This window comes from Buteo buteo, chromosome 9 (assembly GCF_964188355.1).
Source record: "Buteo buteo chromosome 9, bButBut1.hap1.1, whole genome shotgun sequence".
Lineage (NCBI taxonomy): Eukaryota > Metazoa > Chordata > Aves > Accipitriformes > Accipitridae > Buteo > Buteo buteo.
The window spans coordinates 33,722,982-33,742,848 of NC_134179.1; the positions used below are offsets into that span (position 1 = coordinate 33,722,982).

The following is a 19,867-nucleotide window of genomic DNA, read 5'->3' on the forward strand; positions in this document are numbered from 1 at the left end:
TAAATTATACATCCCCATCTTAGAGGCACAGTTTACAGGTGACAGACTAAATCACAATAGCCTGCCAATTTCCTTCACAAAGAAAATGATCCACAGTAAAGACTAGGAACCACCTTTTATAATTTTAAAACAAAAGACCATCTTTCCCATTTTCCAATAAAAAGCTTAAGACATAAAACCAATCCTACTGGAGTCAAACTGTTGAGAGGATCATCAAGAACTGATTAAAAAAAAAAAAAGTTGCTGCTAGTAGCTCAGACCACTAGAGGGAAACAGTACCAGTATATATATGAACCATACAGATCAGGTAACCCCCCCCCCCCCCAAATTTTTAACAGCAGAGAAGTAAAAGAATTCCCAGTATTACCAACTGGTAATTTTAAAATGTTGCTTTTTTTTTTATGATACCATTCCCAGCAAAGTAGTATTTTCCTCAGACAATAACATAACTTTATATTCTAGGATAATCTATTTCAAGGTGCAGTATGTCAGTAGAGAAATTTATCTGAGTGCCAATTCATGATCTAAATCATGTTTTCTGCACCTCTAATGGAGCCCATGCAGAATACCCTGTGTTCCATCACAGTATGTTGCACAAGGGTACAAAATCAGAAGTGGTGTGGGAACTTCAGCACTGACCTTTTGGCTCCTGAGAAATTAAAATCTCAGCCCTATTGCTACACAAATACAATACCTTACAGTTATTTTTCTTGTGGTTTATTAATATTTAGATTTTGTACAGAAGCACTTGTGACAGCCACTATACTTATCAAAAAATACATCCGTGTTGATTTTAATAACAAATGCCAAAAATGGCTGAATATGTTTTCTTGAAGGCTACTAAAACAAAACATCACCTTTTGGCTAAGAAACAAGCAGAAGTAATTTTAGCTTAAACGTTAATATTTTTTAAGTTTTAATTGCTGAAAATGGAAGTCTTCAATCAAACTGCCCTTCAGCCATTAGCAGCAGGAAAATAAGAAATACATGCGTTCTGAAACAAATAAGGCAAACTCAGCAAAACCTGAACCATTCCTTTCGTACTGAAACAAACCCATGAACATACATGATAAATAAGGGCTAGTACAGGTCAAATTCCTCTCCCTTACTTTAGACAGCTGCAATGAAAATGTCTACACTTGAGCTTTTCTCTGATTAGCATCCTTTATCGCCATGGAGAGAAGCAAATGCTTTTAGGACTCAATTTACCATGTACTGGACATCTATTTTTGGTTGAGCTAAATCTCACTTTTCCCCATAAACAAAGGAATTGCTATCTAATTTATGCTACCAAGTGCCATGGGACAAACAGGCAGGTTTTCTCCCCCTTCTGTTTTCTGAGCAAATGAAAACTCTAAATTGGCATATCCTACATCCTAAAACATGTTTCTTAAGGAAACTGAAGTATGTACATATCATACCCTAGCAAGTGCTTCCTCAATGGTGATCATCTTCTCTTTGACCATCATCATCAGCTGGATCCGTTCCTCGTCACTCATTGTGATCTCACTGGCCACGTACCCTACATCCTCTCCTGCAGGAAAAAGCACAGAGATAACAAGCACGTGTAAGAGGTCATGCACAGAGCAGGATACGTGGAAACTGGATTTTACCCAGTGCTCTGAAATCTGGTTGCCACGTGAATCTGGCTGGCCAGAAACAGACCCTCCCCAGAGCAGGCTCACACTATGGTTTCAAAGGACTGAATGATTCGGAAGTAACTGAGCAAGAAAAGGAAGTAAATTAGGGTGATAAAACTAAGTCTACTTTGACACTGAAAGCAAGAGAATATGACAAGAAGAAATAAAGAGTGACTGTCATCACTCAGTTATTGACCCTGAAGGACAAGAATCCAAAGTGAAGGTGCTAATGGCAGAAAAGTCCTGCACTCAGCCCTGAGGAATACTGCAGCCAGCTGCCAGGGCGGATGGGAAGCCTCCTCATGAACGGTGTGCTGGGCCCTTGCAGCTCTCTGCTGCGGACTGGGCACATCCCCCAATCTATCCCGGCTATCTAATCAGCCCCTGGGATGTACTGGGGCTGTCAACTCCAGGACCTCTCCTTTGGGTATGTGCTTGACATGTCAGCATGGGCAATTAGAACTCTGCCTTGAGAGCCAGCAGGGACCTACTCTTAACTGAGAGTGTAAATGTGCCCCTTTTTGACTTCCTAAGCGGGCTGCTGTCATCTTTCACAATCCATCTGAATATAGACATAGCGACATGGAGAAGCATCTGCAACACAAGAATCTAACAGATACACATGGGGAAACAGGAATTTTCTCTGTGAAGATAAATATTTAAAGCAATGCACAGCTGCATCTTTTGGACAAGAACTAGAGAAAGACACCTGACAGTTTAAGTGGAATCGATCCTACATTTGCACTAGTCACCAGATGCACTTTTACTTCTCCGTTCTTGTAGTGTCTTCTCCTACAATGCAAGGTTGGATTCAAGCCTAAAGCAAACAGGTCAATGTAACCAAATACCAAAGAAAGGAGAAAGATCTTTCAATTAAAACACATCAGTATTTCTCTCATCATGTCAGGATCAGGGGGAAAAAAAAAAAAAAAGCATATCTTGTTCATTTACAGATAGTACTTGTAAATATATATTAAACACATCACTTTGCATGTGTGACATCATGGACAGTCAGGACCGAAGGCGTCCCAGCCTCCTATCTGCAGTCTCACAGAACATGACTCGTCTTTACGAGCCCTGTCATGATGAACCAAACCTGTGACATTTCCAGATCCACAGGCCCCCAACTGCCACACTTTTGCAAATCAATTTTAAGCCTTTGTGATGTTGGCTCCTTCTATTTTATACGGATGGGCTGTGTGTCCTTAAAAAAGATTTACCTTTTGAAGTCTGCCTCATTAGTCCTTTCTGGTTCTTTCGGAAATTCTGCCAAAAAAACTTATTTTTCTTTTTCCAGTCTGCTTTCCCTAAAAGGAAAGTGGGGAGGGAGGATAAGGGGAAAGGGAAAAAGAATTTAAGAAAAAAAAATTAGTTAGTAAATGCTAGAGAAACCTTCAAGCATTAAGTTGTATTTTCTAAGTCAAAGACAAGAATAAAAAACCCTCAGATTTTCTGTTTTTCTTGATTTATTCTGTACTAGAACTGTGCTGATGTAACTATTTCAGGGAAATGCACATTCTTTTGTAATTGCCAATGCTATAGAGGACTGAGATAAGCCAATAACTTACATATTTTGAATTATAAACAGAAAATATTTTACATTCATTTTGATATCTGTTGAGTTGTTAATGTCAAGTCTGGAAGTGTTTTTGAAGCATTTTGTTGGTTTATTCTCTTTAACTGAACGACAATTATGCAACCTGAGGCACACCTCAGATAAGTAATTTTCTAATATGTGTGTGCATATCTATACAGAAAAGAAATACTTTACATATATATAAACGCACACACACATACGCACAAACACATATGCATATTCTACTACTTGGCATGAGAAATTTTATGAGACCATCAGCGACATCTGACTCTTGCTCTCTGTATGCCTGGACTGTACAAGGATGGGGTGTCCAGGCCCATTCAGATCTACGTACGGCTTGATGACCAAGTAAATCATTTGTTCTAAAAAAGAAATAGGATCTGGCTTAAGGTAGGGCATGTAAATTAGTTCTGTTGAATTAACCAGGGCACATGCCATAAAGTTTATGCCACCTGCAAGAGAACATACTGTACCTGATCTGGCAGAAACACTACTGATAAAGAGCTACTTCATCCCTCTGCTTTTGAAAAATTCGATGGAACACAGTTTATACTGAGTTTCAGCATATGACTATAGTATTTTGGACCTCACCCTAGAAGACCTAGAGCTGGGTTTACAGACTCTCTGAAACACAGCTTAAATTTAGACTGTGTGGAAATGTCCCTAGAAAAACATTAAAAAAAAACGAAACAAAAAACCCTCCCAGTTTTTCTTTTCCTCTCCAGTAAGCAAAATAAAATTTGTCCAGAATTGTATCAGCTGAACTAACAAGTTAGGATAGCAATACAAACTAATTATAGTATGTTTAAAAAAAAAAAAGAAAAAGTGAAAGACAATGGAAAACAAATACATATTCAGGAAGGCAAAATATTTCAGAAACAAAGGAAGAGACTCTGGTATGACATGAACAAACATAACAAAACCCCCTGTTATTCACTGGTGGTGGTCATTTTCACAATACAAACATATAGGCTAGCAGTGATATAACATGCAGACATTTGAAATTCAATACAACAAGTAAAAGATGCGTATTTATCACATGACAATACTGGTTGGGCAGTCTCAGTTATCACTGAGACACCCAGCATCTAACTTAAAGCTGCTGAGACTCGCCCTCCCCACACACACAAATGCTGCTGACTTCTGCCAGCATTGTGTTTACTCAGCTCTTCACATCCCAGCACAAGCAAAACTCAAAACCTGTTCAAAAATTCCATAGGAGTATCAAATAAAATGAAATATACTGACCTACAGAGCCTTCTTCCGAACTTGATTTATGAATGGAAAGCCTAGGACAAAAAAGAGAAATGAACTTATTGATGCAGGCTTCTCACATTTCATGGGAGCTGTCTGATTACAGTAAATTATAGTTGCCAAACAATATATCATGAGCTGTTTTCTCTTCCCTTTTCTTCCCAACACAGCAAGTTGGAAACAAAAACTGAACCCACTGGTCTGACCACAGTAACTGAGTTCCCCTCTTAAACATGCCTTTTGTGACCAGCATAGAAAAAAATATACTGACAAAAACCTATGGTTAAGGCAAAGGAGTCTAGGGATCCCTCAGAAAAACACTTTTTCACATACTTTCCCCCGTTCCATTTGTAAAACAGTAATTTGGCTGCCTTAGAAACTGCAGCACTGGGATGCTGTATTTGTTTAGCTGTGTAACAGTTGTTGGCCTATTTGGCTTTTATCTGAAAATGCTTTATAAATATGCACTCATTAAACTTTCAGAATCCACTGTGTGGAAGAGAGGAGTAGAGGTGTAAAGACAAGGTGAAGAAAACTTGTCCAGACCCTTTGAAGTGTGACCATAGATAACCGGAGACTACAACTTCTTTCTCCCCGTGTCCCTTCTGTGTGCTTTCCCACCAGTGCATGCTCCCTCCCTCAAAAGCTGGCTGGAGAGACTCATTTTAACAGAACATGGACTTTACAAACAACCCCCTAAAACAGCAAGTAAATCTTTTGTTCTCAGTCTTTATGTTCGTTGAACCAGTTTTCCATAATGGATTCCAACTCAGCGCCAACGGTTCATTGTGGGATCTCTGACGAGACACCACCACCCCGCTTCATTGCCTTTTTCTTCCTTGTCTGTATAAATGGAGCTAACAGAAATTACCAAATCTTGTGCTATTCTTTGAAGCCTTCCTATGGGAATCGCTATTTAACCATGCTGTGCCAAGCCAGCGAAATGACTTCTGCCAGCTTCAATGGCTTTGCTGGAGGCTCCAAGTGCAAAGCATTACTGCAGCAGCTTCGCGAGAGCTCGGCCCCGCCGCACGACAATGCGCTATTGTGCGGTGGCTGTACTGCAGCCATGCAGAATGGAAACATGCGTACCCCGGCATACCAAGACGACCTCAAACCAAATCGTTCTTTGAATGAGGCCATATAATAACACACACATGCCGTACTCTTGTTGCTGTCCACAGTGTTTGCGCGGGCTCCTTGTGTTTTCTTAGACACCCAGAAGAGGGCAATGAAGAGTTTTTGATCAGTTCAGTAAACCACTTGAAGGAAAATTTCAGTTCAAGCCAGTTCACAGTTTAGAAGATGCAAGCTATTACTGGCCAACGTTTTGTAAGCACAAAAAACATGCTCACCAATTTGCAAAGACATCGTTAAATGGGAAATGAGACAGTATGAAGTTTCAGTTTGATTTAGTAACTCATGGAGACAAGGAGGGTTTGGCACAGCGAAGCTCTGAAATGTAACTTATTTCAACCTCAGACTGATTAGAAATATAATCCAGCACAAACTGCAAACTAATTGAAGCAACCAAATTTCAGATTTGTAGTGCACCAGGCAGAGGGAGACATCTATTGTTTTCCCTTGCTGATAAAGTTTACCCTTGAAGGGGAAAAGTTAATGATACAGGTGATATGTCATCAAATGCTTAGTTTTTAAGAAGCCTGAATAACAAATGCAGGAGAAAAATACAAACCCCATACTTTCTGGGCAAAAACTCCAGAAAAGCCAGTGTCAAAATCTGAAGACTTTCAATAGGGCCAGGATTTCATCCAGACACTTAAAGGTAAAGTTGTCGGTGAGTATTTTTCTAAATAAAGGTAAATCAGATAAAAAGTGTGTGGACCTGTATATAGAGACAACCAAGTAAAAAGAAAGACAAGTTCTGTTGGAACTGACAGAATTAATCCACTCTATGTTTTGCACCCAAGCATAGACCTCACCCATCAAGCAGTTACTCTGTTTAACTTAACTAAATTTAGTATCCATGAAATGCACCAAATCACCACCCTTAGAAAATGAAATCTGCTAACGGTCAGAACTCTGCCTCACTAGTGAAATCAGCCTCAAAGTGGAGAGGCAGTCTCTCATGCTCTTCAGCCTCCAAATCCATTTTAATCCTTTTCTTCTCTTGCGCAGTTGCCAACAACGATGCAAGTAAGTAGCAGGTGTAGCGGCAACGTTTGTGATGTGGACATCTGTTCACTGGGAATTAGCCTGAGGCCACCAACTCGTTGCACGCTGGCCTCCAAAGAAGGGGAAGAGCAGCAGGAACAAACTTCTGACGCGCCTGAGCTAGAGGGGGTGAGGACAAGAGTAGAATCCACAGCAAGCAGACCACCTTCTCATTTGTAACTGATTTAAGAACTATGCTGAGTTTCATCAGAGGATGCAGATTCCAATTATCATTTCATGCATTCCCTAAAGAGGAAATCTTCCATGCCTGGCCTGACCTTGAAAATGCTAACAGCTGGTCTGAAGAGATGGAAATGCTGACAAAACTTACCACATAGAGCCTGATAAGTCACTTGCTTTTTAGTTCCACCAGACAACTCTGACACTTAAAAAACCTCAGTGAAATCAATCAAGCGTTTTACTTCCTAGATGTCTGGTGAAAAATTTGAGTACCTCGGCGTTGCTGTATGTTTGATTTGCCAATTACAATCCCTTACTCTGTTAAATCTGCAGCTCCTCTGTGAACGTGCACTGAAAGTGATTTGTGTTCTTCCATTCATAGACTGATAACTTGTACTGAAAGTTAATGATGCAGTGACACTTGGCAGAAGTTTCAGCACTGCATGTCTGAAAGGGAGCCAAATGCCATTACTCCACCATGGAGGCCTTCATTTTTGTTGTGGTCTGATGTACAACTTCATTAGCAAGCTTTCACGTGAAATGTACTCTGTCACAGCGTATAGCAAAAGAAACGTATGGGTATATGTTCAGACAAGAAAGAAGAAAGAAAGATTTACGGCCAGAGGGAAGGAGTACTTTCTTATCAACCCATAATCTCTGGAAGCAGGCTGCAGAAAGGGTCGAAACTTTAATCCATTAATCTCACAAATTCAAAACCATCTCTAGGCTGATCCTTCAGGCCTCCTGGAGCCAAACTGCTGAAATAAACAAATGCGGGGGGGGAGGGGTGGAGCACAATAGATAATCTAAAAATGGAGCTACTTTTGGGAGTAACCAAATATTAGTGCCTTAGAGAGATGATGCATTTTAGCAGAGATTACACCAGGCCACTCAGTGATCAGTGACAAAAAATTTACTAGCAACAGCCAAAGCAGAGACCCTGGACCAGGAATTAGCTGATCAGAAAGACTGGCTTAACAGAAATGAGTTTACATTCAACTCTAAAATGTGCAAGTACACAAACAGGACTGGCACGGAAGTCAGTCTTTCAAATGCTAGAGGTTTGCAAATGACAGAGTACCTGGGGATACCAGCTGAAAAAGGGTGACTGAGGAAAACCCAACACGTTAATCCTAACAGGCGTAAGGATGGGAAATTCCAATGGCAGTACAAAGAATGAATATATATGGGAACAGCTGTACAACCTTCATTACTCATGCTCAAGAAAGATGAATTCAAACCAGAAGCGGTAAAGAAAAAAGCTGTTAGAATAGTCAAGGAACCAGACAGCTTATCTTACTGGAGAAAGCTAGAAAAGTTTTGCCTGTTCAGTCTGTCAAAATTGAAAGCTGCAAGGAGATTAATTTACTGCCTATTAATAAATCAGACACAAGAACAAATAGATATAAGCTGGAAAAAATTAGCAAGGAGGAATTAACATTTCCTAACTATTAAGACAACCTATTTGAACAAAATTCTAACAGTAGGTAGAGAAAGGGAGGGCAGCTTTAAAAAACTAACTGCTTTTAAGAGGGTGCTTGAAAGATAGAGACCAGACCAGACGTCTCTGACAATGAAGATCTGGACATGAGGACTGCCTCTGGAGGGCACTTCTGGTTTTTCTTTTGCAGCCTGCGGGTTCTGTAAGAACAATGGCAAAGCCAGGCATCCAGAACAGTCTATCTTTCCATCAAAGTGCTGCAGCAGGGATGACCTTGCTATACCTAAGCAATCCCTCCCTTTTATAAATTAACCCTCGAATCCTGGAGGTGGGCTCCAAAACTTTGAGCACAAGGAAGAACCAATGCACACGTTTGCATCATAAGCCAACTGAGACTGTATCTGATTATTAAGACAGGTTTTAACTAGGCTGCATCGAGCTATGAGGCTACAGCTTTCCCTGTTAACTCGGGACTGATTCTGATCTCAGACAGAAAAACGCCAGGGCTTCTCTCACATACAGAGTGGTTGGTTTTACAAGAGACAGTCATACGTGCCCCAAGACGTGAATGTGCTGGTACACCGCAGAACTGGGAAAGGAAACAAATGACACCATGTGCTGCTTTCATGAATGCGCCTGTTGATTTTTGAAAGCTCATCATTCTTGAAACAGAACAAACATGGGAACTGAGAATGACAGGATTCTGATGGGGTTTTGTTTCAACACTAAGTATTTTAAATGCAGATGTGCTTTAACACATGGCTGCATCTCATTTATGGACCATAAAATCCACAGGTGCATAGCACCATCTGATAATGAAACCACTACTGTTATGATCTTCAATAAACTGATAGTGGCCCTCTTATTCCTTCCCAATGACTATTTATAGCCCATTGAGGGAAATGCTTTGGATGGGATTTTCAATCTACAAATATTATGCACATTCATAGCGGTGAATAAACCGATGTGAAAGCCCATGGTGGCTGTGCTGCAAAGCCATTTAGTTATCCGTGTGCATTAAAAATGGCCCAGTCACATAATTAGTATGAAAAACTGACAGACTTGTAACTGCTCCTGACTGAATACGAGATAATTTATCTAACTGGAGCTGGCACAGGGAAGAAAACAGGCCTTTGGTATTTTTATCAAATTTGCATGAACCTGAAGAGAAAGCAGGCCTGCAAGATTCTGACCTTGCTGGCACCAGTGTGAGAAAGGGATGGAAAGCAAAGACGTTTCATTCAATTATCTTCTCATTAGGTTTCCATAGCAATAGCTCTTTAAGCAGGTCAAAACTTTCTCAGTGGAAACAAACACTGAGCTGCTTGTGGGCCGTGTGTGCCTATGTGTATTTTCTACCACCACCAGCACGGAAGCCACCACGTTGGTCCCACGGGCTCTGTCTGGTGACTGGCAGCAGGCAGATGGGGCTACGTCACGTATTTAATAACCAACTGGTTGGTCCTAGCCAGGAGGCAGAGAATTGCCAGCTAAAAACTCTTCAACAGCAAAGAGCAGGGCCCAACATACTGCATGCAATGCAACCCTGTTCTGTGCGCACTGCTCACGACGTGCCCTGTCAACTAGCTGCGGCAAGTCAGACTTTCTCGTGAAAGGCACCCTTCATGCTTCCTCGTACAAAATTACCATGCTTGAAATCTTCTTCCAGCTGCTCAAAGGCACACTGGTTTCCCTCCTCACGTGTCCCGGGCGGCGTTTGGCTGGCCTCTCGCTCCCATTGTGCGGGTTATTGTGGGAGTTTCCTGCCCTACTTCTCTTGAGGAGGCTGTTTAAAGGCAGCATGAATAATTTGGCTTTGACTAAATCAGGCCTCAAACAAGTGAAAACAGGGCCGTTCACATTCACTAATTCTTTTCAATTCCTGCAAGCACAGGGTATAAAAAAAAGTATCTTAAATGTAGACATCTGAAGTACAGCAAGCTCTTACTTCTTTTTCTCCCAGTATTCCTTTCCATTTTCAAACTATGCAAAAGGAACAATTTATTTTGTTAGTAATTAAGTGAAGCCTTTAGCATCCTCAGTTTGAGGGATTTTTTTTTTTTTCTGCTTTGTTCTACTTAGTTTCTGCCCTCCCTCTGCCTCACGTCCTCTGTCAAACCCACGCTCCTGTTTCTTTGCAGATGAGCTTACAAATACCTGCCAAAGTTAATTTGGGCACCTTGAGAAGTTGCCAGAATCAAATGTGATAGAATTTAAGCCTCCCCATCCATGACTTGGAGGCATGATTTAATAACCTCCTGCATTGGAAGCTTGACCTGCAGCTTGGATGCTGCAGGGGAAGAGGATGAGGAAATCTAGTATTAAAAACTACTGGCAAAGGCCAGTAGATTAGTGTACCAAAGGGGGCAGAATTGAGGCTTGCATGAACCCTCCTGCAAAACGAAAGCCGTTTACTAAAGAGACTGCTGCTTTCACTGAAAATCACTGTGAAAGATGGGAACACTGAACTGCAGGCACTCTCCCAGCCTTAGGCTGATTTGGAGTTCAAGTTTATACTGCAGGACAGTGACTGGCTTTACTATGGCTCATCCATTGGAGAAAATCCTTAAACCAGATTCAGTCAATAGTCTCTCCTGCAGAGACAACAGCATGCAGATAGCAGCCACTTCTGTTGGGGCCTCACTGGTTGCCTGCTAACGACCTCAGAGAAAGCCGTAATGCCCAAGCAGCCTACAACTCCTCCTCTGACACTCCCAACAAGCCATCAGAGATCGGGCCAAACTGTATGAATTCAACGTGCGAGGGGCTCAGTTTAAGATGTACGTCCTGTGCACACAGAGGATGACAAAGGCATTCGCTCTTGGGAGCAGCTGAAGCGGGGAGCTGAGGACACAGCTGCCAGAGGCACACAGCAGGTCCCCCATGCTGGGGGAATGTAAAGCCCCTGAGCAATGCTGCCCTGTGCTGCCTGCGCCCCACACGTGCATGCTTTTGTCCAGCACCTTCCGCTCGACAGGTCTGTTTCTGCTCAGCTCCTTGCTCTGACAGAATCTGGGATTTAGGTCCTGAGGATCACAGGGTTGAGAACACTTAAACTATACTGTGCCGCAGGCTGAGGAGTACAGCAGGATGAATTGTGGCGCTTAATATGAAGTATGACCATTTACTTGGTCAGGAATGTGCTTCAGTGGTACAGTTCAAGAAACAGCTGGCAATTCACATAGGAGCTGACAATTCATAACACCCGCTGCCACGCGAAGGTGGTGGGAATGCCTGTGAAACACCACATACAGCCACAACTGTTACCTCATGCGTTGTTTTTTATCCTTCCTTTCTCTAGCAGCTGCAAAGAAAAAAAATGAGTATATAGGAGTGACTGTACCTCACCCTATCTGTATGCAGTGCTCTTGGGTCTCTCACCCACTTCCTTCTCTTTCCTGGCAGTTCTCCGATACACCACATTTGAAACTCGCCCAGAGGCCGCTGGAGCAAACAGCAACAGCAAACAGATCTATTTCCCAAGAGGGAAAATACACAACTTCCCCTCTGCAACATTCCTAGTTCTTCTAAAAACAGGATGGAGTCAGGATGCAGAAGCCTGAGTTCAGGGGACTGGGTTTAACCTGGATTTCCTGGCAAACGTGCAGAGCTCATCAGTCTGTCATGTAGACTTGAATGTTCAAAAATGGGAACAGGCTAAAAGTTGGATTACATTGTTTTAAATGCTCTGTTTACAATTATGAGAAACCCCTGCTCAGTCTCCTGCCTGAGTAAACATCCTTGGGGTGTTGCCATCACTTGGAAATAATAGGGATTGTATATACAGTGCATCCCCAGACCAGCGCGGTGTGGGGACAAAGAAGCAATAGTAACTGCTAAGAACACATTTACTGCCTATTTGTTACACTGATGATTCTTCTAGCAAAAGTAGAAGTCAGTGTGTCTATATAGGAGCACCTGCAGTTCTGCAGAGATTTTTGTTTAAAATGAGTAATATCACTGTTAAAGATGCTACAGCCACTTTGCTGAAGGGACGCTGAGAATCTGCAAAGTTCCACTAGCACCACAACAGACAGCAAGACTGCAGTTTAAAAGATGGGAATCTTGGAAAGGACAGAGGTAAATGAAATTTATTATTAAGAGAAGAAACCTACAAACATCTCATTCCATGGTTTGCATTATTTGCTAAACATTATACGACTTGGAAGCCTGACCAACTGTTTCAATTTACAGAAGGAACTCCAGTATAGCCAAAAAATCAGAGCAATTGTGAGGCGAAGCTTGAACAAACATGACTTTGTTTTCCGTTGTTTACGGATAGCTTTTCAGGCCACATCAGTACCCTTGCTGTTATTCACATAAATCTCAGAGGCCTTTGCTGCAGTGATGATTCTTCTCCCTTTGTCAGAATCAATCGAAGGAAAGCCATCTTTGGTAGGGCAATTATAACGCACAGAGCAGGTTCATATGCGCAGTCTTTTTTTGTAGCTTCATCTAATTAACAGGAACAGTGTTGTCAGCAACAGAAGAAAGTAGTACTGCTCCAAATGCCTTTTGGAAGGACAATGACTTGAAGTGACAAGCAGCTCTGCCTCTGGGCTCGTTTAACCCCTTTTGCCTCCCTCCAGGCACTACAGCTGCTCTTCTGTGTTGCTGCACATCACCCGCTCGACAGATACTTGTTGAGCAACTTGCTGGACTGAGGGCACCAACTAATTTCATGCTGGTTTTGAACAGACTGGGCAGCAGGGTTACTAAGTCTCAAGGCAAGACTGGACATAGACTGCTTGTCCACACAAACAGGATTTTTTCCTACCGTGGAGCACCAAGGCTAATCTGTTTTCAATGCGGTGTACAGTGGAGCCTGTCAGGCTCTCTCTTCAGTTGGGCACCACAGAAAAGGAAAACCAAACCAGGTTAAAACAAACATAGCTTCTTCCAGACTCCCTCAAAGCCTCTTTCTGTCTGGAATCTCTCAACTGGCAAATTAAACAACCATCCAGGTGTGTTACTTTAAAACTTTAGACCTTGGTAGCATTAAGCTGTGGGGTGTGCAGCAGTGCTGGGCAAGGGAGGTACCAATAGCAACCACGTTCCAGCCAGCTGCTTGCTCTCTGCTCCTTATCCCAGCACGGGTTTTTCCTTGGGACTACTTTTACTTCTGAAGCAATCCATTCAGAACACCAGACCAGAAACAACTCAGCTCACCTCACTCTGGGAAAATGTTTGTATTTTCAATATGTAAAAATATAACTTTTCTTAGGCAAGCTCTTAATTGGGCTTTGGAAGAGCACTCACAACAACAGATTTTTTAGCTCCTGAAAATCTGGATGGCTATTTTGGGACAAATCTTTCCTTTTGCCCCTCAGGTCTCTTTGTGAATGTAAGAAACCAATGCACATCTGCATCGAGTTTCAGGTTTGGCAAACTGGAGTTTTCTCACAACAAAAGAAGTTTTGTAAAAGGTTTACCCCGGATCTTTCACGCAGCATGAGAGGGCCACAAAAGCAGTGTCCCCAAAGGGACAAGCTTTCCTGTCTTGTGGCATGCCCACACAGCAAATTCAGATGAAAACCATAAACTAAACGCTGAACTCAATAACACCCGCTAGGGCCAACACACTGTCCTCCCCCGAAAAACATCCAATTCAACACATTAGTAGCAAGTACAGACCTATCGGATGGCCTTGAAGTCGTCATTTTCCTGCAGATCAATTTTATAAACTCTGCCTCCCTGCAAGAGGCATTCCCATGAGAATTCAGCCCTCCAAGCTAGAGGGATGAAACCAGCATTGATGTGGCAGGCTGTCACTAATAGGCACAGACCTGCATAATTTCAGTTTGAAATAATTTGTGTAGTATCAAGTAGATATTTATTATTTTCAACACCTTGCCCAATTAGCATGCATCACATTGCCTTGTTTCTTATTGCACAAATATTTGACACAACCTGCCCTGTACCAGTTTCATATATCTGATCACATTAACCCACGTACCCTTCAACTGACAGACAAATCCTCAAACAGGACACCTCCATTCTTGAAAGGTCCACAAAAATCACAGGTCCCTTCCATCTGAACTAAGATAACAAGGTTAATTTCCTTTCAGTGAGGTAAATGGGCTCTCAGAACAGAGTTACTCAGAAGATGTTTTTGTAGGTAACACCTTCTCACTCAGTTACTTGTGGTACAACACCTACACAGAGACACAATTTAGGAAGCTGGCTAGAACTTGTAAGAGGAGTTTATTCCCAGTTTTGTGCTGTCCTCCTGCGAGATCTTTATCTCATTACTACCCTGAGGTGGGGTGATGATATTTACCCATGGGGAAAGCGCTTTGAGACTGAGAGAAAAGTATTATGATCATAGGATAACCTCGGAGGCTTACTTCCCAGATTACAGTTCTCATAACATTCCCATCCACTTGGCACGTCTGGTTTCATTATAATGTTAGACAGGGAGGTATCCTTGAAGAAAACTTTTCCATGTTTCAGTATCTGAAGCACCACTTTTAAACTCTAAGCTTTCTAGGCTTTCTCTGTTAACAGCATGTAACACAGGAGCAGTGATGGTAGCCAAGGTAAAATTCACCTTATCTGTCTTAAGCTGTTTTGAAAATGAGCATCTGCCTCAAGCAAACCATCACTGTTTTCTCCCTGAGTGATGAAGAGAGACAAGGCACCTCTAAAAGATAACTTACTGCCTTTCAAGACCTTTAGCATGAACCAGCTTTCAGACAACCCCACAGGAAGCCCCTAAGCAGCTGTTCCCTACCGTACACTTGACTTTTACATGGCCAATGCTCAGGCAAGTGCCATACCCCACATCCACACCACAGCTCCCATTGGGACTGATGCTCCTTCAACTGAACTTAGCAAAAGCAAGGGCAGCAATTTCTTACAACCTTCCCATTACCGCCCGGTGTTGAATCACTAGAAGATATTCAAATGTGGGACTGTAAAACCTTACGAAAGTGCTTCACATCACAACTGGATTCCACTCACTCCCTCTGAACCAGTCCAGCTGGCACTATCCCACGAAGTGCAGGCAATTGGAAATAGAGTGTCAGTTGTCTTCATGCACTGCTGCACGTTACCCTTAGCAGTAGGGATCCAAGATCTTGGGATCAAAGGAAGGAGGCGCAGAAAACAAGCACACACATTGCAGCAGGAGGTGACAGTAAACAGAAACTCTCTCAGTCCTCACAGAGAGGTTTTTATAAGGACTGCTAAAATTAAAGCTCCTTTTAACTTGGTTTTAAATACTTCATTCCCTTGGCACCTTCTTCAAAAGCACAGTTACAAACCCAGGAGTGCACAGGAAAAGCAAAGTGATTTAAGACTGTAACTCTCCTTTCCCCTCGCCCATCTCTTTTTGGCTGCATTTAGGTCAAGTCACAGAAAAGTGTTTTTCAAGCAGGTTTAATTTGCAGAGAATGTGAAATCAGTGACGTTCCTCAAAAATGACTACCAGTCGTCTTGGTGCATGCACACCCCAAGTGCTCACAGAGTGAAGAAAAGATAACCCTCCCTTGATCTAAAAACCAAAATAATAAAAGGCCAAAAGAGAGTGAGCAGGTTCCAAAACAGGTTTCCTTAATAGTGGCTGGATCTGAAATCTTGAAGCACCAACACAATCTAAAATGAATTTACTCCAAGGAAAAACAAAACGTACCAAATTCCCCCTCCCACCTCCTATGCCTTCACTTACTTTCTTTCAGTGTCAGGTGTTGACGAGGTGCTGCTGAGACCAAGTGACTCCTGCAAGAGAAGACACATAGCAGTGAGAGCAGACATGACAGCAGCCTTTGCCCGATTTATGCAGAATAATGAAAGAACAAACAAACAAACAAAAATGGATTATCAAAATCAAAGTGCTTACCTCAATCTGGGATCGCAGCTGTAGAGATGTGGGGCTGGCATCAGGTTTCTCCTAAAACAGAACAAATGTCAGGTTAATGAAATATCCAAACACTAGAAAGAAGAAATCTGAAGGGGAGAAAAAGGGAAGAAGAAACAGGGTAATAGAACCTAGGACTACCTCAAAACCGTTCAGATGGGAAACATTAATCTTTCCAGAAGGAATCACTTTCACAAGAAATTCTGAAATACTCCATTAAAACAGCTAATTCCATCCTTATCACTGGACACTATAGAAGAAGGTGAAATTGGCAGATGGAGGTGACTCAAAATAGAAAGAGAAATGTGTTATTCTCACTAGATCATCACACAATTTGTTAGGTAAGTTCAAGTGCAATTTCACAAAATTTACCTTCAGGAAGAACATACAGCAAAAATCTAGCATTAAAAAGAGTGTTCCCTGAGCTAAAAATACTGAGAGGATTACAATGCATTTCAGCAAGGCCAGTTTCTCACACAGAAATTTTTCAACAAGACAGAGTTCAAATCACCTTCCTTCCAAAATCTAGGATATAAACATCTACTCCAGGACACGGTCATCCAGACTCCCTTTACAGCCAATGGAGAGAGACAGGAACTCTTATAGAACAGCTCGCCCGACGGGTTTCAGCTGCCTCAAGTTTGATGAGGCAAGTCCCACTGGTGGTATCTAATTTAAGATTGCAAGCCAGCTGCCTAAAAGGCACATACTATTAACCAGTCTAGCTGAAGTCAGTGGGAAAACTCCAATTAGAATGGAGGTAGAAATTACAGTTGTCAGTACCGAGAACTACGCTTTGCTCGTTGATCTGCGTGTGAAACTATGGGGGAATCTACTTATGCCTATTCTATTCTCAGCCAGTCCTACCCCTAGTTAAGTTATTGCAAAGTGAGTACTGTAATTGAAAGGCCGTCATAGCTGAGTAAGCAACCACAGTAGTGTACATGCTCCAAAAAAATAAAAAAAGAACGTGGATTTATTTCTCAATACTGGAGGTCTTTTTGTTCACGCATTCCTCAGCCTACATATAAATCTCTTATCTCTGTGAAATTGTACTTCCTATGCCCTTTGTCTACAAAAAGGGTGACAAAACGTTCTTAAGATTTAATACAAAAAAAGAAAACCAGACACAATTTTCTGGAAATGCAGCCTTTTAATACTAAGCAGGAAATTACCGCTGGCTGCCATGAAGCGGTGTTGATTAGCCCGCCCAGAAACTTTGCAAGATCTGGAGTAGAGAAGAACCTACTCTGCGGCCACACGACTGAGTCAGCTTGCATTGCAGGCTACAGCAGCCAGGAGGGCACAGGACGGCTCACGGCCATGTGCTTGCTAGGAAACAAGGCTGACACAGGGTCATCGCCCAACTGGGAGATTTTGCCTGACCATGCATGGTCTGCGTATCTCCTTTTGCTGATTTTATAGCACAAAAGGGGAAATGAAGTCCTTGAGTGGAAGTCGGCATGAAAAGGCAACCACATTCACTTACTGACAGATCCAACAGACCTCCTCTAGTCAAGCAGAACCTGTACTGAGCCCAGCGAAATTCCAGAAATGTTCACAGATCAGGAAAGTGAAATTAGCTATTTGGCACCAAGCATCTCTCTCTTTCTCCATTAGCTCTGTCAAAATGGAATCTGAGTAAGTTTTGCGTCTGGAGAAGTCTGCAGACACATCGCTGCGAATCCTCCTCGGGCACTCTCCCACCCCGACCTAGCAGTCCACAGAGAGGGAGGGAAAGACAAGCCCCATGGTCCAAACGTTTCCCATTCATGAGCACCTCATTTATCCACACACTGCTGCATAGGTGAAAAAAAGGAGCACTTTATCAGCTATCCCATCTTAAAGTTTCAGTATGCCAGCCAGAAGAATCCACTGTGTCCCCAACCTGCCTTTAGATCCCAACTTCATGATGATTTATCCGTTGCCCTAAAAACCTGCTTGCTGCAAGTGGTTTTTTAAAAAAATATGCTAGTTTTTGTAAACTATCATTTATAAGATGCTATCTGGGTTCCCAAGGTTTTATAGAAGTCTTTTGCTTGAGCAGCTGGTTGTGAAGTTGTAGCCTGAGATTGCAGTTAGATGAAAAGTTACCACTTTCAACCTAAAACTATTGTATTGGCTTTGTGTGGCAAGGTTTTGGTAGCGGGGGGCTTACAGGGGTGGCTTCAGTGAGAAGCTGCTGGAAGCTTCCCCTGTGTCCGACAGAGCCCATACCAGCCGGCTCTAAGACGGACCCGCCGCCGGCCAAGGCTGAGCCCATCAGCGATAGTGGTAACGCCTCTGTGATAACATTTTTAAGAAGGAAAAAAAAAGTTGCTGGGACAGATAGAAACGGCAGCTGGAGAGAGGAGTGAGAACATGTAAGAGAAACAGCCCTGCAGACCCCAAGGTCAGTGCAGAAGGAGGGGGAGGAGATGCTCCAGGTGCCGGAGCAGAGATTCCCCTGCAGCCCGTGGGGAAGACCACAGTGAGGCAGGCTGTCCCCCATGGAGTTCCATGGTGGAGCAGATCTCCACTCACAGCCCGGGGAGGACGCCACACCAAAGCAGGTGGGTTCCCGAAGGAGGCTGTGACCCCGTGGGAAGCCCGCGCTGGAGCAGGCTCCTGGCAGGACCTGCGGATCTGTGGAGAGAGAAGCCCACGCTGGAGCAGGTTTTCTAGCAGGGCTTGTGACCCTGTGGGGGACCCACGCTGGAGCAGTGTGCTCCTGAAGGACTGCACACTGTGGAAGGGACCCATGCTGGAGCAGTTCGTGAAGAACTGCAGCCCGTGGGAAGGACCCACGTTGGAGAAGTTGGCAGAGGACTGTCTCCTGTGGGAGGGACCCCACACTGGAGCAGGGGAAGAGTGTGATGAGTCCTGCCCCTGAGGAGGATGAAGCAGCAGAAATAACGTGTGATGAACTGACTGTAAACCCCATTCCCCATCCCCCTGTGCTGCTGGGGCGGTTGGTAGAGAATCCGGGAGTGAAGTTGTGCCCAGGAAGAAGGGAGGGGTGGAGGGAAGGTGTTCTGAGATTTGGGTTTATTTCTCATTACCCTACTGTGGTTGATTGGTAATAAATTAGTTAATTTTCCCCAAGCTGAGTCTGTTTTGCCCATGATGGTAATTGGTGAGTGATCTCTCCTGTCCGTATCTCAACCCACAAGCCCTTTGTTATATTTTCTCTTCCCTGTCCAGCTGAGGAGGGGGAGTGATAGAATGGCTTTGGTGGGCACCTGGTGTCCAGCCAGGGTCAACCCACCACCACAACTATTCAGCTGAAGTCAGCTGCATCCCATGTAACAAAATCTTAAAAAAGCTGACTGTATTTGCTTTCTTTTTTCTCATTTACTGTTAAGCCCACCCTGTTAGAACAGGAGCAGTTTTACAGGATCAGGATGACTGTGGAGGACAAGTAGCAATAACAACCCTCCTCTCCCTCCTCTAACACTCTACTTTGCAATGCTGGAATGCAAAACACCTGATAGTTCTGTACTGTTCTGATTACTATTCCCACCTGCCTTTCCAGCAGAATGATATTTTTCCTATTGCTATTTAGACAAGAACCAAAGGAAAATACTTAGGAAAATACTACTCTCAACTGAACTTCTGGCATAGATCTATATCAGAGAACTTTTTAATCAGCCTTGAGCAATTCTATTTATTTAGGTTAAAATTCATTAAACCTCAGGTTAAACCTCACATTAAAATCCACAGGTTGTGTTGACTTTAATCCA

At 42.9% G+C, this 19,867-nt stretch overlaps 1 protein-coding gene across 7 annotated transcripts in view; it reads right to left on the reverse strand.

The window, feature by feature from the left end:
- The window catches only part of LOC142034537 (SAM and SH3 domain-containing protein 1-like), a 570,133-nt gene that overhangs the window by 48,634 nt on the left and 501,632 nt on the right, over positions 1-19,867 (reverse strand). For 6 of the 7 annotated variants that reach the window (XM_075036016.1, XM_075036015.1, XM_075036021.1 and 3 more), the window contains 5 exons: positions 16,128-16,178; positions 15,957-16,006; positions 4,486-4,526; positions 2,861-2,947; positions 1,422-1,534 (listed from right to left, as the gene is read on the reverse strand). In XM_075036016.1, the coding sequence (XP_074892117.1) occupies positions 1,422-1,534; positions 2,861-2,947; positions 4,486-4,526; positions 15,957-16,006; positions 16,128-16,178 (342 nt within the window). The remainder of the gene's footprint in view (positions 1-1,421; positions 1,535-2,860; positions 2,948-4,485; positions 4,527-15,956; positions 16,007-16,127; positions 16,179-19,867) is intronic. The other variant, XM_075036017.1, reaches the window with a different exon arrangement.